Below are 24,078 nucleotides of genomic sequence, written 5' to 3' on the forward strand. Positions count from 1 at the left end.
TGTGTGTGTGTGGTTGTGTGTGTGCGTGTGCGTGTGCGTGTGTGTGTGTGTGTGTGTGTGTGCTACAGCTGCGCCCTGTGTGTGTGTGTGCTACAGCTGCGCCCTCTGGTGGCGGGCGGGTGGTGTAACAGTGGGACAGACACACACACAGACACACACACAGACATTCAGCCCTTGCTGTCATAGTAAGTGGCTCACTGCGTTCGCAATTACAATTACAGTTTAGGAGTGTTTAAATTTGTATCCATGAACATTTTGTTCAGTAAATGTGGAACCCGTGGTGAGTCTTTGTCTTTGTCACCGTTGCCTATTTTCAGTAAGTCTTAAACAGGCCAGACACGATGTACTCTGAGGTTATCAGTAAGTCTTGGGGCCGATTCATACTCCTATTTTACCGCTGTTTCGGTGCTGTAGTGCCGAAATGATTTCGGCTCATCAGAAATTTTCAGTAGCACCGAAGAGCCGACTTTAGGACTGTACCCAGCCCCCCGAACCTCAAATGACGTCACATTGTAGGCTCTACAGAGCCGAACCGACTTTTATTCGGCTCTAAAATAGGAGTATGAATCGGCCCTTAAACAGGCCAGAAACGATGTTACTCTGAGGTTATCAGTAAGTCTTAAACAGGCCAGACACAATGTACTCTGAGGTTATCAGTAAGTCTTAAACAGGCCAGAAACGATGTTACTCTGAGGTTATCAGTAAGTCTTAACCCATTCTGACCTGAGATCAGATTCATACGAGGTTTCCGCCGGACACACACTGGTCTGATGAACCCATTCTGACCTGAGATCAGATTCTAAAAATGTCAGTCGCTCTTCGATTTTTCAAAAATAGCAGACCTACAAGCTCGTATCGCGCCACTCGGTGGCGCGATACGAGCTTGTAGATCTGCTATTTTTCAATAGATAAAGCATAACATGATGCCAACACCAAAATGGGTGCCCGTTCAGAATGGGTTAAACAGGCCAGACACAATGTACTCTGAGGTTATCAGTAAGTCTTAAACAGGCCAGACACAATGTACTCTGAGGTTATCAGTAAGTCTTAAACAGGCCAGACACAATGTACTCTGAGGTTATCAGTAAGTCTTAAACAGGCCAGAACACAATGTACTCTGAGGTTATCAGTAAGTCTTAAACAGGCCAGACACAATGTACTCTGAGGCCTCTCCATCTAGGAGGCCTGTTCCATTACTATGAATGAACCAGCAGGGAACATTTACTCCATTCTTCACGTCATTTCTATAGTCCTTCTGCCAGCCTCTGTGGACCAATGAGAAAGAGACATTATATTAACTCTCATTAAAAAAACCTGCTACATTGACAGAAACACATGCTTACATAGATCACAGCCAGTGGTGGGAAAGTACTCACATGTGTGTGTGTGTGTGTGTGTGTGTGTGTGTGTGTGTGTGTACCTGGTTACAGTGAGCTCCTGGCCCTTCACATACATGGTGGCATCAGGTTTCTCAGGGGCCTCTCCTGGACGCAGCGCTCCCACCTCAAACTCAACCCCGTGGTAGAACTGACCTGGAGGACACATTTGGGTTCATTGATTTAATCATTTATTAACAGTTTGCAAAAAGTAGCTATTTAGACAACGTTAAAAAAAAGTACACTACTGGTTCAGGGGGTCTCCATCACAATAGCCACACCAGGGACCACGTGTGGCACGCCAGCCACACTGACGCACTATTGCTCCGCCCTCTCTGTGTTCCTATTGGCTCCGGTTCCTAGCATGCTAAAGGCTCCAAACGTGGTGGGTGGTCCCCACGGAGCTTCCTACTTCCGACTTGTCGGATTGCCCACACACACTTACTGCGATGGTGTGGAGTTCAATGGTGCAATCATTTACCAATGCAGGAAGTGGGTGTGTAGGCCCCTACCTCCCGAACACAAGGTCGCACAAGTACTGTATGACTGCTCAGCAGCAGTGTTATAGCAGTGTTTAATACTTCAAATGGTCATACTGTACATCAGTGTTATAGCAGTGTTTAATACTTAAAATGGTCATACTTCAGTGTTATAGCAGTGTTTAATACTTCAAATGGTCATACTTCAGTGTTATAGCAGTGTTTAATACTTCAAATGGTCATACTTCAGTGTTATAGCAGTGTTTAATACTTCAGTGTTATAGCAGTGTTTAATACTTCAAATGGTCATACTTCAGTGTTATAGCAGTGTTTGATACTTCAGTGTTATAGCAGTGTTTAATACTTCAAATGGTCATACGTCAGTGTTATAGCAGTGTTTAATACTTCAAATGGTCATACTTCAGTGTTATAGCAGTGTTTAATACTTCAAATGGTCATACTTCAGTGTTATAGCAGTGTTTAATACTTCAAATGGACATACTTCAGTGTTATAGCAGTGATTAATACTTCAGTGTTATAGCAGTGATTAATACTTCAGTGTTATAGCAGTGATTAATACTTGTGTTATAGCAGTGATTAATACTTCAGTGTTATAGCAGTGATTAATACTTCAGTGTTATAGCAGTGTTTAATACTTCAAATGGTCATACTTCAGTGTGACAAATATTTACCTGATGAAGACCTTGTAGGTCGAAACGTTGCAATTGTTGCCTCTTAATAAAGTAAGTCTCGGAGCGCTAGAAACTAGTGTGCGGATGTTCTTTCTCCTCCTTAACACTTCAAATGGCCATACATATACTTCGGTGACCATTGTTCTTATCAGCGCAACATAGGACTAGGTTGGAAGGATATTTCCGCACAAGAATATTTACAGACAAACAGCAGGGGGTCATTTATTTATGGTGGTTTTGAATCATTTTTTTAAAATAATTTGGGGACCCCCCCAAAATAATTTGGGGACCCTCCTAAATAATTTGGCAACCCCCCCCCCCCCCCCCCCCACCACGGATTGAGAGCCTCTGCCCTAGTGTGTGGTTCTGTCTGTACCTAGCAGGCCGTGCACCGTAGGGGAGAGAAGATGGCTGTCCAGGGTGTAGAAGCCCAGGTAGTCTTGGTGGTATGGGTGGCTCTTCCGGACCCGGTGCAGCAGGACCACAAACGTCACGGAATCCTTCAGACTGACCATCAGGCTGTGGTCTTTGGTCAGCAGGAGGTCCATCCTGGAGGTGGAAAGGAGACGCCATGGGCAGAGAGAACAGAGGGGGGAGGAAAGGAGCAGAGACGTGCACACAGTGTAAAGGCTCATACATACAGCTTATCACCGCGGTGTAGTTTTTGACCTCCCATAATTCCCAAATAATTGGACAGAAATGTTAAAAGAGCAGCAGAATAAAGTAAAACAGTCTACTACTATCTATTTTCACGTCAGAAAGGCTGACTGACGTTATCCGTCTGCATTGAAATGCACGATTCAACTTTTCACGGTTTATATTGTTTATATAAATGTTAAAAAAAAGCAAAGTAACTTGAGGGTGGAAAAAAAATAATTGTAATATCGAATCGCAACAATTGTTGGATCGCATGATCGCAATATAATTAAGCATCGCGATATATATATATATAATCGGCACCCTAGGTATCGAGATCGTATTGAATCAGGAGGTATAAGTGAATCGTCCCACTCCTATTTAATATCAATGTCTCCAGTACCTACTTCATGAAAGCATGAACTTACTTGGGTCCATCGAGGGCAGCTGTATCAGACCACAGAAACTTGACACGTTTGCCTTCGTCCAGCACAGAGATGTCTTCAGTGGTCACCTCCAGTCTCACACCGAGGGTCTTGTGAACGATGCCGAAACGGCCAAAGTAGGTGTTGATTTTACCGTCGGGCGCAACCTTCTTATCTCCAATAGTCTGACCGTTGACCAAAACACCTAAGGAAGCGAAAACTGGATTCAGACACACTTGAAAACGGTATACAATGAAAGAGTATGTCCCCTGACATAAAACATTTAACTCATACAGTACACTACAGTACAACACTATTCAAATCTTGCAAATATTCAGACAGGTCAATGCTGTGTCCAGATTTGAGGCCTAAAAAATAAATTGGTGTCAGAATAATAATCCAATGCTGTTCAGTGTCAAACTTATACTGTATGGATGTATGTGTGTGTGTGTGTGTGTGTGTGTGTGTGTGTGTGTGTGTGTGTGTGTGTGTGTGTGTGTGTGTGTGTGTACTCAAATATTTGCTTCTGTGGGTCCCTGGAACAACATATTTTGAGATGGGGGTCGGCAGCCAAATTGACATGGACAAGCGTACACGTTTTTCAGAAAACTGTTGTGATTTTGCAGGTCTTAAATGGGCTCTAATCACCTGTGGTTGTGTCTCTGACCAGGTTGTAGATGGTGCCTGGCATGTCGTTGATATTGAAGCACAGTGCGTCGTCTCTCTGTGGAAGTTCTATTATGAAATGAGGATCTCCGTCCACTGAAAGGACACCATCAAGGAGAGCACTGTTAACATTGGACACTCAAAGAACTCAGAGAAAGAAGCACTCACATTATTTACTTAAAAGTATCAATATCGCAATTTAGGTCTCTCACAATTATATTATGTAATCTAATCGCAATTATTTTAGATAATCGCAATTATTCTGTCATGTTGAAAAATGCAGATCTACAAGCTTACAAAGCGTCACTTTGCTTTGCGATACGTTGTGAGCTTCTATAGATCCTATCTTCATATAATTATCTAATATTATCTAATTATCTAATAATCATGATAAAAAATAACAACATTCTTTTCTACTCCAAGCTCCAAGCTAATAGAAACTGAAGGATATTCCTGAAAAGTTGTAATGCCAAAATGGAAACCATCGTTCTCTCACGATAATAACAAATTAAATATATACTGTATGTAGCAGAGTGGCTCAGAGCCTCAGCCTGATGGCCTTAACCCATTCAGGCCTGACGTCGAAATTAAAAAAAAAAAAAGTTTTCTAAATCATGACAATTTTCTGAAAGATTGAGGCACATTTTAACGATTTTTCAAAAATAGCAGACCTAGATCTGCTATTTTTCAATAGCTAAATTATAACATAATGTTTAAAACACCAAAAGGGGTTCCCGCCCAAGTCTAACCTTTGGTCTAGTGGTTAAGATGTTGGACTTTCATGCGAGAGAGACCCAAGTTTGAATCCCGGGTGTTACATATATATATTTTTTTTAATTTTGTTTAAAATAATGCAGCTTCCAATACCTGAAGCTGGGCTATACTATACGTTAGCACTTTGATATTTACCTAAGTATGTAGGAGCTGGAGGTGTAGCTGAAGCGCTCATTAGATATGATACACCTGGTTAGACACAAGTACAACATGACATCCCATTAAAACAATGCATAGATGGAGAGCAGAAAGCTATTATTCTGTTAACTGAATTCTTTACTTAGTCTCTCTGCCATTTGTCGTTGCTCTGTAGAAAAAAAAGAAAGAATGAAAAGCTTTTAGGCAAGAAGGTGACAACATAATTATACTGTACTGTTTATGCTATGGATTCAGCAGGTTTAAAGGAGTTCACCCCACCAAAAAGAACGTATCTTCTATCAGTAACACCCCCCATGAACGTGTGGCTGGCATCTCCCTTAAGCTAAATTCCAATACCCAAAATGTCGGCCACTCGCTCACTCCCACTCGGTCACTCAGGGTCATTCCAGCGTGACCCGGAAATGGTTAACGTTCCGATTGTTAAAGTGCTCCATCGAGGAGGAGAGTGGAGTCGAGTGGAGGAGCCGAGTGGGCTCTCCGAGACCGCATAGAGCGAGTGTACATCAGGTGCAGGCTCGTTGGGGCATTTTGTCTCCTCGCAGCGGATTTCCGCATCACGTGTACATGTTTTTTTTCTTCTCCAGTGACATAAGTCCGCCTCCTCCACATGTGGCACAGAAAACAGGGTAGCACTTTACAATAATGACCCGTTATAAAGCATTTATAAACGTTTATAAGCAGTTTGTAGACTATTAACAAATCATTATTAACCTGTTTGTTGACATTCGTAAATGATTATTAAAACCGTTATAACTATGTTTACAAATCATTTATAAGGTATTAGTAAGTAGTAAACTATTCATTAATAAGCCATTTATATACATCTGTAAATGATTATTAAATCATTTGTAATGACCCCATGATAAAGCATTTATAAACGTTTATAAGCAGTTTGTAGACTATTAACAAATCATTAACAACCTGCTTGTTTACATTTGTAAATGATTACTAAAACCTTTATAACAAATTTACAAATAACTTATAAAGTATTAGTAAGTAGTAAAACTATTCATGAATAAGCCATGTATAATACATCTGTAAATGATTATTAAATCATTTGTAACTGATGTTATATAATATATACAAGCTATTTGTATATTTGGGAAATGTGTTTGTTCATGTTTAACATATACTTTGTAAAACATTCCTAAAATATCTATAAATCCTTAGTAGGCCTACATGTTATTAAGTGTAGGAGGACAGTCATACTCGGATACGAGTGACCGCCGATGATGATGAAAGTGACGACAGTTCATCATTTACAACTGTCTGTTAATGTTTGTTCATGTTTAACATATGCTTTGTAAAACATTCCTAAAACATATATAAATCCTTAGTACATGTTATTAAGGTCCCTATAGTAAAGTGACGACAGTTCATAATTTACAACTGTCTGTTAATGTTTGTTCATGTTTAACATATGCTTTGTAAAACATTCCTAAAACATATATAAATCCTTAGTACATGTTATTAAGGTCCCTATAGTAAAGTGACGACAGTTCATAATTTACAACTGTCTGTTAATGTTTGTTCATGTTTAACATATGCTTTGTAAAACATTCCTAAAATATCTATAAATCCTTAGTACATGTTATTAAGGTGCCTATAGTAAAGTGACGACAGTTCATAATTTACAACTGTCTGTTAATGTGTTTGTTCATGTTTAACCCTACATCATTTTATGTTGAAGATGTTGTGTTGCATTGTGGGTAATCCTCAGTACAGAGGAACTCCATACTGAGGGTAAGATGGTCTCCTGTTTGCTCAGGCACAAACAAATTAATTACAAACATCTAAGCTTCATATAAGTGGCCAGATATGCACTCATGTTTACATAGTGTTATTCAGTAACATTCGTTTTTGTATGACATGGTATCATATGACATTGTTTATTTAATTGTTTGGAAAACGGTTAGCATGTTAGCTAGCTGTTAGCTGTGCTGTGTAGCCTGTGTTACATGAGAATTCACTGACACTCCATGTAAGTGAATTCTCAAAAACGAATGTTACTGAATAACACTATGTAAACATGAGTGCATATCTGGCCACTTATATGAAGCATAGATGTTTGTAATTAATTTGTTTGTGCCTGAGCAAACAGGAGACCATCTTACCCTCAGTATGGAGTTCCTCTGTACTGAGGATTACCCACAATGCAACACAACATCTTCAACATAAAATTATGTAGGGTTAAACATGAACAAACATTAACAGACAGTTGTAAATTATGAACCCTACATAATTTTATGTTGAAGATGTTGTGTTGCATTGTGGGTAATCCTCAGTACAGAGGAACTCCATACTGAGGGTAAGATGGTCTCCTGTTTGCTCAGGCACAAACAAATTAATTACAAACATCTATGCTTCATATAAGTGGCCAGATATGCACTCATGTTTACATAGTGTTATTCAGTAACATTCGTTTTTGAAAATTCACTTACATGGAGTGTCAGTGAATTATCATGTAACACAGGCTACACAGCACAGCTAACAGCTGTGCTAACAGCTAGCTAACATGCTAACCGTTTTTCAAACAATTGAATAAACAATGTCATATGATACCATGTCATACAAAAACAAATGTTACTGAATAACACTATGTAAACATGAGTGCATATCTGGCCACTTATATGAAGCTTAGATGTTTGTAATTAATTTGTTTGTGCCTGAGCAAACAGGAGACCATCTTACCCTCAGTATGGAGTTCCTCTGTACTGAGGATTACCCACAAAGCAACACAACATCTTCAACATAAAATGATGTAGGGTTAAACATGAACAAACATTAACAGACAGTTGTAAATGATGAACTGTCATCACTTTACTATAGGGACCTTAATAACATGTACTAAGTATTTATATACGTTTTAGGAATGTTTTACAAAGCATATGTTAAACATGAACAAACATTAACAGACAGTTGTAAATTATGAACTGTCGTCACTTTACTATAGGGACCTTAATAACATGTACTAAGGATTTATATACGTTTTAGGAATGTTTTACAAAGCATATGTTAAACATGAACAAACATTAACAGACAGTTGTAAATTATGAACTGTCGTCACTTTACTATAGGGACCTTAATAACATGTACTAAGGATTTATATATGTTTTAGGAATGTTTTACAAAGCATATGTTAAACATGAACAAACATTAACAGACAGTTGTAAATTATGAACTGTCGTCACTTTACTATAGGGACCTTAATAACATGTACTAAGGATTTATATATGTTTTAGGAATGTTTTACAAAGCATATGTTAAACATGAACAAACATTAACAGACAGTTGTAAATTATGAACTGTCGTCACTTTACTATAGGGACCTTAATAACATGTACTAAGGATTTATATATGTTTTAGGAATGTTTTACAAAGCATATGTTAAACATGAACAAACATTAACAGACAGTTGTAAATTATGAACTGTCGTCACTTTACTATAGGGACCTTAATAACATGTACTAAGGATTTATATACGTTTTAGGAATGTTTTACAAAGCATATGTTAAACATGAACAAACATTAACAGACAGTTGTAAATTATGAACTGTCGTCACTTTACTATAGGGACCTTAATAACATGTACTAAGGATTTATATATGTTTTAGGAATGTTTTACAAAGCATATGTTAAACATGAACAAACATTAACAGACAGTTGTAAATTATGAACTGTCGTCACTTTACTATAGGGACCTTAATAACATGTACTAAGGATTTATATATGTTTTAGGAATGTTTTACAAAGCATATGTTAAACATGAACAAACATTAACAGACAGTTGTAAATTATGAACTGTCGTCACTTTACTATAGGGACCTTAATAACATGTACTAAGGATTTATATATGTTTTAGGAATGTTTTACAAAGCATATGTTAAACATGAACAAACATTAACAGACAGTTGTAAATTATGAACTGTCGTCACTTTACTATAGGGACCTTAATAACATGTACTAAGGATTTATATACGTTTTAGGAATGTTTTACAAAGCATATGTTAAACATGAACAAACATTAACAGACAGTTGTAAATTATGAACTGTCGTCACTTTACTATAGGGACCTTAATAACATGTACTAAGGATTTATATATGTTTTAGGAATGTTTTACAAAGCATATGTTAAACATGAACAAACATTAACAGACAGTTGTAAATTATGAACTGTCGTCACTTTACTATAGGGACCTTAATAACATGTACTAAGGATTTATATATGTTTTAGGAATGTTTTACAAAGCATATGTTAAACATGAACAAACATTAACAGACAGTTGTAAATTATGAACTGTCGTCACTTTACTATAGGGACCTTAATAACATGTACTAAGGATTTATATATGTTTTAGGAATGTTTTACAAAGCATATGTTAAACATGAACAAACATTAACAGACAGTTGTAAATTATGAACTGTCGTCACTTTACTATAGGGACCTTAATAACATGTACTAAGGATTTATATATGTTTTAGGAATGTTTTACAAAGCATATGTTAAACATGAACAAACATTAACAGACAGTTGTAAATGATGAACTGTCGTCACTTTCATCATCATCGGCGGTCACTCGTATCCGAGTATGACTGTCCTCCTCCACTTAATAACATGTACTAAGGATTTATAGATATTTTAGGAATGTTTTACAAAGTATATGTTAAACATGAACAAACACATTTCCCAAATATACAAATAGCTTGTATATATTATATAACATCAGTTACAAATGATTTAATAATCATTTACAGATGTATTATACATGGCTTATTCATGAATAGTTTTACTACTTACTAATACTTTATAAATTATTTGTAAATTTGTTATAAAGGTTTTAGTAATCATTTACAAATGTAAACAAGCAGGTTGTTAATGATTTGTTAATAGTCTACAAACTGCTTATAAACGTTTATAAATGCTTTATCATGGGGTCATTACAAATGATTTAATAATCATTTACAGATGTATATAAATGGCTTATTAATGAATAGTTTACTACTTACTAATACCTTATAAATGATTTGTAACCATAGTTATAACGGTTTTAATAATCATTTACGAATGTCAACAAACAGGTTAATAATGATTTGTTAATAGTCTACAAACTGCTTATAAACGTTTATAAATGCTTTATAACGGGTCATTATTGTAAAGTGCTACCGAAAACACTGCTTGAAACCCGATACACACACACCCCCCCCCCCCCCCCCCCCCCCATGCACCAGCCGGCTGAGTCGCTGACCCAACACACACATGCACGCACTGTGCCTACATGTGAAAGTGAAAGGACCACAACAAGCCTCTGTGCATGCCTGAATGCACAAACTGCTATGAATGACGGTGACAAAAATGTATTTATTTATATGTGGACTGAACTGAATATGTAAGTCAGAGAGACTATACCTAATTCCTGTTATAGTGTCCGTTATTTGCAAAGACCGTCGGAGGAGGACTGACTGTCGGAGAAGGGGGGGGGGGATTTATACGTGTGCGCATCCTGGCGCTTATTCACTATTTCAGGAATAAATAGCCTTGCCTTGCACATGTTACCAATACATACACATTGGCCTCGGTTACATGCACAAAATGATGAATTGTGACAGTGACACTGTATTGTTCCACCACTTTTGCTTTGGCAATGTAAACGTATGTTTTCCCATGCCAATAAAGCCCTTTGAATTGAATTGAATTGATACACGTCATTAGTGATCGCGGAATGTGCCGTCGCTTTGAAATGACAGCGTAGTACATTCCGATTCTAGAGGAAAATTCGACCACCACTCTGTCCTCGCATCAAATCCTCTCCTCCTCCTCTCCTCCTCGCTGGGGGCGGAGCCGAGGAGCGAGTGGAGGACGCGAGGAGAGTGAAAGTTGTGGTATTGGAATTTAGCTTTAGAGATAGAGTGAGAAGTTCAGTCACACGAGAGAGACTCGGAGTAGAACCGCTGCTCCTTCGCCTGGAATGGAGCCAGTTTAGGTGGTTCGGGCATCTGGTTAGGATGCCTCTCGGGCGTCTCCCTAGGGAGGTCCTCGAGGCCCGTCCCACTGGGAGGAGACAACGGGGCAGACCAAGGATCACGTCCCACTGGGAGGAGACCCCGGGGCAGACCAAGGCGCAGTTGGAGGAAACACGTCGACTCACTGGCCTTGGAACGTCTCGGGATCCCCCAGGAGGAAGTCACTAATGTTGCTCTGGAGAGGGAAGTCTGGAGCACTCTGGTGGAGCTGTTGCCCCCGTGACCAGACTACGGATAAGCGGTTGAATATGGATGGATGGAACACCCCGTATGAAAGTGCCACTTCAACCCCTTTTCGCAACCAGGTGTTATTTTAATGACGTTTGGGAGACAAGAAACACTTTCCTGGGGGTTTTTATGTGGGAAATGACCCCTGATGACCTATTTTCATAAGTAACTTTTTGGGGTGAACTCCTTTAATAGTGTGTTACTGATTATCACACACTGTTCCCATTCCATGGTCCTTACCCTCGGTCAGTTTGTCAGCGATGAGGGAACCGGTCTCTCCGTCCTCAGACCAAGGCTTGGTGACCACCATGGAGGTCAGCGGAGTGACAAAATTGTACAGCAGGGACATTTCCAGAGCCTTGGCTGTGGCGTTGCTTTTCTCCCTCGCACTACCGGTCTTACTGGAGAAAGATGAAAGTGAAACATGGTTACGGTTTCAGACAGTATTGACTATTAGCCTTCGGCGGTGGCTCAGGGGTAGAGTGGCTGGATGGCAACCGCAAGGTTGCCAGTTCGAACCTGGGCTCCCCCAGAGTTAGTGTCGAAGTGTCCTTGAGCAAGACACTGAACCCCTGATTGCTCCTGATGTGCTGGTTGGTGCCTTGCATGGTTTCCGCCGCCATCGGTGTATGAATGTGTGTGTGAATGGGTGAATGTAATGCACAATCTATGTAAAGCGCCTTGGATAAAGGCGCTATATAAATGCACCATTTACCTTTATTTTAGCCTTCCCACATTCTAAGAAACGGAATAGCCTCAAAGTCCTGAAGGGGACTGCCCATAAGTCCGACATCCCGTTAGTCCGACCTACGTGGCCGGTTAAAACTGAGGTCAGTGTTGGGATAGTGCTAGAAATCGGTGGGACTAACTGGAGGTGGGAACAATGCTTGATAGGATTCAAACAGACCTCTGCTCCAGCAGCTGTTGGATGGTGATGTAGGCCCACATGCGCTCCGTGAAGTCCCCAAAGATGTACTCCTTCTCCGGGTATATAACGCTCCAATCTACGGAGCTCGCCATGCCCTCAATCTGGAAGTCTTCCTCAGCCTGCGGAAACAGAAGAGAGGGAAGCGAAACGGTTGATTTTTCAACTAATATCTTGTGATATGTAGTCGACTTAAACTAGACTAAATCAAAACGTTTTCAGATGACTAAAATATTAAAATGTATTAAAAAGACTATGACAAATACTAAATCAAAATGTGCTGTCAAAAACAAAATCAACGCTGCTTGCCAACCACGGAGGAGACGAGGCCCGAATTCTCCTGTCCTCACTGCATCCGGCCAGGCTGGGCAATATAGGACCAAACAGTACAAAGACCAACCAGTAGGGGTCAGCAACTACAAGATTACACAAGCGTGTGGTGAAATCAGTCAAACTATCCACACTTTTCCTGGGCTGTGTGTGCTCTCCAGTTCCTGTTGATTTTATTGGATATCATTGGTCATCTGACCAATGATATAAATGGGTGAGCGATACTCAGCTAAAGAGACTACAGTGAACTCCTCCGTCTCACCCCCTTGGCGAACACCTCCACCATGAAGCTGTCGATGTCAATGTCACTCAGACGCCCGGCCACCACGATCTCTGAGCCGTCGAACAGCTGATTGAAGTGGTTGTTGGTCAGAGAATCCACCGTGTTGTCAGGGTAACGAAGGTCCACCTCCAAGAGGAGAGTACTGGCCACCTCCTCATAGAAACCCTGGGGAGGAGGAGGAGGATGAGGAGGAGGAGGAGGAGGAGGATGAGGAGGAGGTGGATGAGAGGAGGATGATGAGGAGGAGGAGGATGAAGAGGAAGAAGAGGATGAGGATGATGAAGAGGAAGATGAAGAGGAGGAGGATGAGGAGGAGGAGGAGGAGGATGAGAGGAGGATGATGAGGAGGAGGATGATGAAGAGGAAGATGAAGAGGAGGAGGATGAGGAGGAGGAGGAGGATGAGAGGAGGATGATGAGGAGGAGGAGGATGAAGAGGAAGAAGAGGATGAGGATGATGAAGAGGAAGATGAAGAGGAGGAGGAGGAGGAGGAGGAGTAGAAGGAGGATGAGGAGGAGGAAGAGGATGAGGAGGATGAAGAGAATGAAGAGAATGAGGATGAGGATGAGGATGAGGATGAGGATGAAGAGGATGAGGAAGAGGAAGAGGAAGAGGAAGAGGAAGAGGAAGAAGAGAGGAGGAGGAGGAGGAGGAGGAGGAGGAGGAGGAGGAGGAGGAGAGAGGAGGAGGTGGAAGAGGAGGAGGTTGAAGAGGAGGAGGAGGAGGAGGAGGAGGAGGAGGAGGAGAGAGGAGGAGGTGGAAGAGGTTGAAGAGGAGGAGGAGGAGGAAGAGGAGGAGGAGGAGGTGGAGAGAGGAGGAGGTGGAAGAGGAGGAGGTTGAAGAGGAGGAGGAGGAGGAGGTGGAGAGAGGAGGAGGTGGAAGAGGTTGAAGAGGAGGAGGAGGAGGAAGAAGAGGAGGAGAAGCATTATTTATACATTTGCACATTTCCTAATATAAATTTAAAGTACATCCGAAACTAAAGTACAACGTGCTTTGCTCCCCTACACACACACACACACACACACACACACACACACACACACACACACACACACACACACACACAATTTACAATTTAGGCATTTAGCAGACGCTCTTAATCCAGAGCGACTTACATTAAGCAAAAACCAAAAAAAAGCATGGGAATACATCACATAAAAACATTTATCAAGAAACATGCGTAAGCTAAGAAAGTAACAGTGGAATATCTATATAATGAGGCTATACATATAAACTATACATCTATACTACTATGCTATTATGTACTATGACGTGCTATGGCTATATACAATGCAATGATATATAGTGCTGTCTACATAACATGCTATAAGTCTGTATCAAATGCTATCTAAGTCTACAGAAATGTTATCTAAGGGGGTAGGATGCTATGGGCTATGGGGGTAGAGTGCTATGGGCCATGATGGAGTCTGAAAAGGTGGGTTTTCAGACTACGGCGGAAGATTGGGAGTGACACACACACACCTGGAGTTGGATGGTGGCATCTGAGGCCTCGTAGATTCTGCGGGCCAGTCCCTTGTTCTCTTGGGCCATCACATCCAGAAAGGAGTAATCCACATCGTTTCCAATTCCCAGACAGAAGAGAGACATTTTCCCGTCAATAGCTTCACGGACGTTTCCTTGGATTGTTGGGAGGTCGGTAATTCCTGCGTGTCCATAAATGCACACATACACAAGTAAATCACTAACACAAAAATTGTCAGTGTCGTAATCCGCCACTGACGCCACAAACATTTCCCAGACTATATGGGTCCCCCAAACTGATATGGATGTGGCCGCAAACCAGCCATCTGAAAATGTTTTGTGTCATGAGAGCAGATTTCTAATTCCGACTACTAGGTTTCAGCCATAGAGTTACAACAACGCTGTTCACTTCATGGGGCCAGTCCAATGGCACCTCTTCTACATAGACTTCTATTGCCGAAGAGCATTGCGAAGAGTGACAATACAATGTCTGCTTAGTTTGCTTGGGTAATAGTACAACATAAACATTACAGAGGCTTTAGTTTAGTTGTCACTGTACAATACTTACTCTATGTCTCTGGTTTCAGACTAGCAGGGATAACGATACTTTTACGTTCAGAGTGAGTTCTCTTTACTTTAATTGCATTACTTTTATTGTAAATGTATATGAGGGCAGATTCTGCCAATACATTTCAATGAATGGAGCGTTGTTTTTATCTTTTTTGTTTTTTCAGGTGAAACCTGAACAGGCCCGTTTTTATTAGCGACCTAGTCATGATTGACTGCCCGCTAAGCCAATGGAAGTCTGACTACATACTGCCTAAGCCAATGTGAGTCTGAACCACTCATGTAGCCAATCGCATAGTAGCGTACCTAGTCATGATTGGCTGCCTCCTGAGCTATGACACACGCAACGCGGAAGAATGTTATGAGCTAACTGCAGATCAAGAAAGCCACAAGAAAACACTGTGATTTAACCAACAAAAGAACGTCGCAAACGAACGAAAACAAAACAACGGCCGTGTGGTTGTGACAGAGAAACATACACGGTACAAAATAATTTAATGCATTGGCAGAATCTGCCTAATAGGTACAATAATAAGTGCCGGCGTGCCCTCATCTTATAGGCTTCATTTCAGGAGTTGAGCTCACCGCCGCTTGGCATTCCATCAGTCATGAAGATGATCATGTCAAAACTCCTTTCTGGGAGTCTGTTGTGTTGCCTGTCTGTCACCAGCATGTTTACAGCAGCCAGCGCTGCGTCGTTGATATTGGTCCCTGAAAGGTGCACGCACACACGCACGCACGCACACACACACACGCACACACACACACACACACACACACACACACACGCACACGCTATTTTAAAATGTCTGAAATGTATACAGTATACTGTACTAAGTTTTTAATGTATGTTTTGGAATAATAATCACAATCTACAAAGTAACTCAAGTTTTCAAATAATTGTAGTTGTGTAAAACTACAATGAAATCAGTGAAATGTAGTGCAGTTGAAGTAAAAGTACCTCAAAATTTTACTTAAGTAAAGTACGTTAAATGGACTTTCCACCACTGTAAAATCGGTATCGGTATAGGGCAGGCCAACGTGTCTACTTACCAGTGGCGTGCTCAGACATTTAGAGGGGCAGGTGCTCAAGTGAAAAAAAGGGCACCTTGTGCAGTGCGTGGAACCGGCCGGTTGCCTTAATAGTGTGAGATTTATAGATTTTGGGGCCTAAATAATATATTAGAAGCTTTTTATCAAGAATTGATCAATGTCACCATGGTCCACATACTGTACAGTGTACACTGTAAAAAAAAGAAAAGGAAAAAAAAAGAAAATATGTTTTTTCTTTTTTTTAAAGGGCACATTTGTCCAGGGGAAAAGGGCAGGGGGTGCCCCTATAGCAGGGGTGCCCAAAAGGTAGATCGCGATCTACCAGTATACAAAGGCTGTGCATCTGAGGCAGAGGCATCTGCCACTACCATGCCTGAAGAAGGTCTTTGACCGAAACGTTGCCAATAAAGTTCGTATTGCAAGTGCAGATGGTGTGCGGGTCTTTGTGCACTTTATGTGCATTTTTCTGAAGGCATCTGCCACTTGAATTAAGTCGACTTGATTGACTGACATCAAAAAGGGCCTGTCAGCCTGTCAATGCAATACTTTGTTTTCAAGAGTGTTGCTGCTCACAATGTTGGTAGAATTACAAATTAAATCCAAAACCCTTACAGATTCCATTTGTCTCCCTCTATTTACCATTCCAAGTGCATTATACTGTACATAACGCCACCGCCGCTATTCCAAAGCCGCCCCAAGTACATTTTTTAATTTTATTTCGGTGGGTAGATCTTGTTGAGCTGGTCATTTTCAAAGTAGCTTTCAAGTCAAAAAAGTATGGGCACCCCTGCCCTATAGTGTCTATCTGTGCACGCCACTGCTACTTACATCCACGTTCCTGTATCCCCCTGGCGAAGCCACTGCTACTTACATCCACGCTCCTGTATCCCCCTGGTGAAGCTCAGGGCCTGGGGCCACTGCTACTGTACTTACATCCACGCTCCTGTATCCCCCTGGTGAAGGTGAGGGCCTGGGGCCACTGCTACTGTACTTACATCCACGCTCCTGTATCCCCCTGGTGAAGGTGAGGGCCTGGGCCACGTTGTCCCGGCTGGCCCTGGTGAGAGATTCTCTCCAGAAGACCACCTCGTGGTCAAACAGGACGATGGCAAAGTGGTCGTCCTCGTGGAGGTCCTGGAGGATGGCCAGCAGGGCCTCTCGCGTCTGCACGGGGTCACAGAGGTCACAGCTCAGCAGGGGTCGGGGGGGGAAGTATCTTACTTAAAAGGGATAGTTCCGATTTTTTGAACTTAAGTTGTATGAAATACTTGCCATTAATATAGTGGTTGCAACTGTATTCATTGATTGCCAGAGTCCTGTGGTGGGAGTTCTGCTCTGGTTTTGGTGAAATATCAAGTAGTTCCGGTCATTTTGTATTGTTGACCTATTTCTAAAATATTAGTGCAACTTCCGTTCTTTTTTTACCCCTCTATCACATGGAACTATGTTTTTTGTGTCCATATCACTACGCCCAAAAAATAGTTCCATGTTGTTAGTTCCAAGTTCCAAGTTCCAAGTTGAACGAAAGTCGCGCTAATATTTTAGAAATAGGTCAACAATACAAATTACGTTAGTTTTGTGGATTAATTTGCATTTACTGTGTGGCCGCAGTGCCTCCCACAAAATGACCGGAACTACTTAATATTCACTAAAACCAGAGAAGAACTCCCACCATGGGACTCTGGCAATCAATTAATACAGTTGCAACCACTATATTAATGGCAAGTATTTCATACAACTTAAGTTCCAAAAATCTGAACTATCCCTTTAAAGGGTAAATGTGCGTTCAGACTTGGATGGTTAGAGCGGCGCGGCGCGGCGTGACCTGCCGCTGATTGGTTGTTCCACCACCACCGATTCTCATTGGATAATACATTTTTGTACCGAAGAAATGATAGGTTCACAGTGCAACACCAGACCAAGAGATGCAGTCCACTCAGAGAGTGGGCGGGGTCTTTAGGCTGGATCCAGGCTAGCTTTAGACCACTTTTGTAGAGGTTTAGGGTTGGGTTGGGTTGTGTAGTTACCTTGCCATGATGTAACTCCAAATGTGGACAAGAAATAAAAAACAATAATTGCGCCAGTGATTAGAAATTGATAATTCAAAGTTAACGTCGTGTTGATTCCCAGACTGGAGCCGTGGGCCTGGATCCGCGTCTTCAAAAAGTAAAATCAACAGGAAGTTAACATTTGTATTAAAAAAATGTTGGTGATGCTCAGTCTAGTGTCTATATTATTGTCTGAATCAACTTTGTCTGTGTTTGTTTACGTACTAAAAGAGTGACTTTGAGAGCTGTTTCAGCGTACAATGTAAGTCAGCGAGGAGCCTATTTTGAATTATCAATTTCTAATCACTGGAGCATATTTATTTATACAGTTTTTAGATGTTTCTCTCACAGCCTCCTCACCTGCTCCATCTTCCTCCCTCTCATGGAGATGCTGATGTCGATCACAAACACCACGTTCTTTGGCACTCTGGGCAAGTCAGGAGGCGCAAAGAAATGGACAAAGTATCCATTCGCAATCTGAGGAGGGGGGAAAAAGACAAGCAGGATACATCGTCTCTGTCGGTTTGAATCCTCGTATGTTTGGAACAGTTACTTTTTTGAATTAAAATCCAAGAAGTCAAAAGTAGTACATCGAAAAGCTAAAACGCACACATTTCCACCATGATTTGATTTGCTACGTTTGATGCTTTTGTGTGACACTGTAGTAGTACGATGTACAATTTTTAATTAATTGCATTTTTATAGCGATTTTTCAAGTGCTCAAAGCACTTTACAAATGGTTCATTCATTCATACATTCATACATCGGGAGGTGAAGTGGCGAACAGCCGACGCTAGCGTCCTCACTTCCCACATTCACACACCGATGGTGGCGAGCTCACACCAACCGACTCATTGGAGGCAACGTGGGGTTCAGTGTTTTGCCCAAGGACACTTCCACATGTGGACAGGAGGAGCCGGGATTCGAAACGCCGACCCAGGGATCATTGGACGACCTGCTCTACCTCCTGAGCCACAGCCGAATAGGATGAGATACGAGGTTTCTGCCCGACAGCAACAATATCTACATTATATTAGTTACATTTTGGGCAGCAGCTTTGTTGCATTAAGAGTTACGGGACATCATGCTTTGCAATCATTCAGGGATTTTCATTTCAGGCCAAGAAGTATAATGTGAGATTTTAAGGTTCCAAACTGTTTATATTTTGTTGACAGCTGACCTGAACGTCCCCTAGGCTCGTGGCATGGTTTACGTCGTACTTGATGATGAAATCTCCGTCGATCAGAGTTCCATCGCAGCCCGGACACTTCCTCTGCTGCTCTGGTGTCGGCGAGAAGGAGATGTGTGCCTGAAAGAAGAAAAGAAATGGCAGGGTACAACACTTTGTTTGTTGTCACCATCCGAGTTGACTTTGTCCGAGGCTTACAGGTCTTTAAATAAATACTTTCTGAAACGTCTATGGGGAAAAAAATGGGAAATTATCTTCCGGGCCGCTCGTCGTCATGAAAGGGGGCGGGACTGCCACGCTCTGTAGGCCAGGTCACGGGTTGCCCGGCCGTGACAGGGACCTTAATTGATGTTAATTAAATAGATACATTTGATGAAGTATGTTATTCAATAGGGTAGAAGATACACAAAGATGATGAATGGAATGAATGAATGAAACAAGTACAGAACCCTACCTTTGTGTCTGTGACCGTTTTCTCCACCAGAGGGAGCAGCTCATTGGATAGGAAGGTTCCATAGGCATCACAATATGTGATACCCTGTGGCTCGTAGATATCTACCACAATCTGACACACACACACACACACACACACACACACACACACACACACACACACACACACACACACACACACACACACACACACACACACACACACACACACACACACACACACACACACACACACACACACACACACACACACACACACACACACACACACACACACACACACACAGTGAAGGGATATTTCACTTTCAAATATGTTTGATGTCACCGTCATGTTAACGTCTACCCAGGCTTTTGTGATCCACAGGTGAGTCTTAACTAGCCTGGGTAAACCCCTCCCCCCTCGCCAGATTTGCATTCTGCCTGAGGGGAGAATGCAATGCAATGAATTATCAACCACAATCATAGTAAATGCGACCTTCTGTGAAGTTTGGTCGCAACAAGGAGCTCCACCTGAAAGTTGCGGACAGGCTGCTTGGGTTTGACCCGGGTCAGGATCTCATAGTGGCCTAGTTTCCTGTTGAGAAGCTCCTCGTAGGTCAGAGTGAACTTCACGTTGCTGTTTGCAGCGATGTTCACCGACACAGAGAACTTCTCCATCGTTCGTCCAGAGGCCCTGTGGAAACGCAGACAAACCAGAACCAATGAAACACTACATATCAGGAATCATGTGACACTATAATGAGCATGCACGCCAACAGATATACAGAGTGAGAGAGAGATGTCGCCACGTGCCTCCTAAGCAGTGGCGTACTGTAACTAAGTACATTTACTCAAGTACTGTAGGTACTTTGTGAGGTGGACCCCAGCAGGGAGAAGGAGTCGACTCAGTCAAGGTCGACCCAAAAGCACCTGGCGACGAACTGTGACAGATGAGCTGAACCCATTAAAACCGGAAAAAACAAGTGTCATTTTAGATTTGGTTCTCAAACCTCGGAGTCCAGGGGTCCTTGAGGGCATACCAGGGGATCCAGAAGTATAGTCACTATAGCGCAAAGTGAGCTTTATGTTCATCTGGTGTTGTTGAATAATGTTGAAAAACTTAGAATACTGTACATATTCTTAAAGCAAACATGTATAACTTAAATCTTTGCTTCTGGAGGTCCATGGAAAAACAGATTTTGAGATGGGGGGGCGGCAGTATGTCAAATACATTATCATTTTGGGTGGTCCTTGATGAGCACCACCGAACAGAAAACGGTTAGGACTTAGGAAACATTTTGTATAATCGTCCGTATAAGGTCTCAATGCGTGAAGTAATTACAGTAAGTATAACTTTCCCCTGACTTACTTGACCAGTCCAGCAGTCTGTCCTGATGACACCGCTTCCTCGTACTGCTTTTTGGCCATCTTCTTCTCCTGGATCGCCCCGACGTACATATCATTCTCTATCTCCCTGGAAACACAATGAGAAGACTTAGAAAGCACACAATGCTTAATAATGTGTAGTCTCTCTCTCTCTCTCTCTCTCTCTAAAAAGCAGGCAAATGTGTGTGAAAATGTTCAGGGAGATACAGGGGGCACGCACACACACACACACACACACACACACACGACGAAGAGACAGAGGGGTGGCACTGACATGCTGAAGTTGGTGATGTAGGCGGTCTTGGGCATGTCCACCTCGAAGAAGATCTCCCGCGGGGAGTCGCCGTTGTTCCGAGCACTGGAGGTCATGACGGTGTGAGAGAAACGAGATGCCACGGTACAGTCCACTGTGACGCTGTCCACCTCCACCTGAGACAGACAGACAGACAGACAGACAGAGGAAGGTTAGACCCAATGGGCCTGACCTATGATGTAACTTCGGAAAGCCATGCTTTCATGTTATTGAGGGACTAGCGCCCCTCAATAACACACTCTGAATTCAGTGATTGAGGGGCTATAGCGCCCCATCTATAACAAACGCTGAATTCAATGATTGAGGGGCTATAGCGCCCCTCAATAACACACTCTGAATTCAGTGATTGAGGGGCTATAGCGCCCCTCAATAACACACTCTGAATTCAGCGATTGAGCGAAGAATCGCCAAGCCGTGTAGTAAAGGGAGTTACAGTAACTACCTCTATTGGTTTAAAGAAACACTTTGCTCACATGAAAAACATGAAGTCAGTAATTCCACATGTAGGCCTACAGCAGCTATGAGCTCATTTGGGAGAGTCTTTCTAACGACAGCTCTGTTTTTCCTCTCATCACCAGGCTGAGGGAAAGAGATATTTATTTCTTACCTCTGCGTTGTTTGTACTTCTTTTCTGCAATAAAAATATAAAGGGAGACTCGTCATAATGTGATGGATAAATAAAAAAACTTAAAAGACAATCTACAGTTATTTATTCAAGTAAGTTCTGTGAGTACCTTAAGTAACCTTGGAGGGGCACCCTGTGTCTCCTGGAATTCAAAAAGAAAGGTGAATTATCATCACTGATACAATTATATTAAATTAACCCAATATTCATTTGATTATAGCTGCAGATGTGTTGCTTACATCAGTGGTTCCAAAACGTTTTCATGTCAAGGACCCCCAAAATGATACTCATTAGGCTGCGGACCGCCCATTTGAAAATACATGTCAAGGACCCCCATATGAAAAGAGTTTTACGGCTCTAGGGCCACCAGTTTTGATTTTTTTAACCTGATGTGGAAAACTAACGACAACATCAGCCCAGGGAGTTAGTTACATGGTTTGAACGACAGATTGAGGATCCAATGGAGTTAGGAGGTTTAGGTAGAAAGCGCTTGGTTCAATATTTGTAAAAGCCCACACACAGAGGGTGTTCAGGTTGTTCAATAGCACAGAACAATTACAATAAAGAATAAAGGAAAACAAATGGAGATAGTTGGTTTCTCTCCACAGCGAGTCAGCGAAGATATGATCTGTGTGCATAGTATTGGAAGTGTATTGTGCTGTGATGAAATGATGATATTGCAGTACGGTAGACACTAGACCATAGGGAGAGGAAAGGCTACGATTGTATTGATATATATATATATTTAAACCATTTACAATTTTGCGTATCGGTCCAATTATTTATCTTATATTGATTCCCTGATCAGTGGGGAAAAGATAAAGCGTACAGTTTTATCATCAGTCTAAAACAGTATATAGAAAAAGATGAAAGCTGTTCAAATCAATTATAATGCTCCTTGTCCTTTGCGTATAGTCACATGACATCATTGTTTTGCAATGACACAATTCTGTCTCATTTTAGATTTTACTTAAACATAGAACAGTGGTTCCCACAGTGGGGTCCGGGGACCCCAGGGGTCCTTGAGGGAGTTCCAGGGGGTCCCCAGCTAAATGATAGTTTGGAAACAAATGGATCGTTGTGGTAACTCAGCCTAAATGCATGTAAAACTGGAGGGTCCTAGAAATGAAACGGGTTGAGAATCACTGCTATATCTTTTCAAATGGGGGTCCACGGGTTAATAAATGTCAATGTGGGGGTCCTTGACATGAAAAGGTTTGGGAACCACTGACAGAACATGAGTTTTTCAGAAAACTCTATTTTAGGAATAGTGGTTTGAACAGTAGTTCTCAAATAGCAGATATACAAGCTCACTGTGAGTCACTTTGTGCCACGCTGTGATCTTGTATATCTGCTATATTTGAACACAAATCTTTGATAACACAAATCCTCTCTTCTGGGGGTCCCTGGCACTGATTGGCCAAGCAGCCAATATAAGTAGTAATGTGCTCGACAATAAATGTTGCATTTTATATTGCTCTTTACACACACACACACACACACACACACACACACACGGCGGAAGAAACCATGCAAGGCACACATCGGGAGCAATTAGGGGTTCAGAGTCTTGCTCAAGGACACTTCGAAAACAACTCTGGGGAAGCCCGGGTTCGAACTGGGAACCTCACGGTTCCCATCCTGCCGTTCCACCGGCCACTCTACCCCTGTGCCAATGCCGCCCCAATACAGTTCTGATTTATCAATCAATAAGAATGGCATCATAATTTATAAATAAGATCTGGTTAATATCATTTTAAATTCAACAGCAGAAACAGAAAGCATACTGCTTACCTGTATGGCAGCATCATGTCGGGAGATAACCAACGCTCCGTGAGCCTGGCTGAGGAACCAGAGGCAGACACAGCTCCACAGCAGCAGCACAACACTCCTCCACCTAGACATGACTAAACTCCACTAAACACTTCATTGCCCAGAGGAGAGCCCAATGACCCTCCCTGTCCCTGCCCAGGAGGAGGGCTGGAAAAA

General features: G+C 41.8%; 1 protein-coding gene across 2 annotated transcripts; it reads right to left on the reverse strand.

Moving 5' to 3' along the window:
• Positions 1–213: 213 nt before the first annotated feature.
• On the reverse strand, positions 214–24,005 carry LOC310863631 (inter-alpha-trypsin inhibitor heavy chain H3-like). Of its 2 annotated transcripts, XM_083772104.1 has the most exons (24): positions 23,884–24,005; positions 22,199–22,231; positions 22,072–22,095; positions 21,426–21,580; positions 21,135–21,239; positions 20,297–20,459; positions 19,788–19,898; positions 19,325–19,453; positions 18,505–18,621; positions 17,092–17,260; positions 15,629–15,754; positions 14,477–14,658; positions 12,974–13,159; positions 12,364–12,503; positions 11,697–11,857; positions 5,329–5,355; positions 5,184–5,237; positions 4,257–4,370; positions 3,612–3,813; positions 2,924–3,096; positions 1,421–1,532; positions 1,161–1,265; positions 644–687; positions 214–598 (listed from the first exon to the last, which is right to left on the reverse strand). In XM_083772104.1, exons 1-23 carry the CDS (start codon positions 23,992–23,994, stop codon positions 654–656), a joined length of 2,733 nt encoding a protein of 910 aa, XP_083628230.1. In that variant the 5' UTR covers positions 23,995–24,005; the 3' UTR covers positions 214–598; positions 644–653. The 2 variants fall into 2 exon arrangements, with proteins under 2 accessions (XP_083628230.1, XP_083628229.1); XM_083772103.1 differs by lacking the exon at positions 644–687 and having other exon boundaries at positions 1,117–1,265.
• Between the last annotated feature and the right edge of the window lie 73 nt (positions 24,006–24,078).

Source organism: Protomyctophum parallelum, assembly GCF_964188405.1.
Source record: "Protomyctophum parallelum genome assembly, chromosome: 8".
NCBI classification, from domain to species: Eukaryota; Metazoa; Chordata; class Actinopteri; order Myctophiformes; family Myctophidae; genus Protomyctophum; species Protomyctophum parallelum.

Bases quoted from the DNA above. Each gene is read 5' to 3' on its own strand.
- LOC310863631 (XM_083772104.1), bottom strand. From the start codon at position 23,994: ATGTCTAGGTGGAGGAGTGTTGTGCTGCTGCTGTGGAGCTGTGTCTGC. The intron at 20,460-21,134 runs GTAAGTCAGGGG...GCGTTTCCACAG, and splicing joins CAGACTGCTGGACTGGTCAA to GGCCTCTGGACGAACGATGG. The intron at 1,533-2,923 runs GTACAGACAGAA...TGTGTCCTCCAG, and splicing joins TACGGTGCACGGCCTGCTAG to GTCAGTTCTACCACGGGGTT.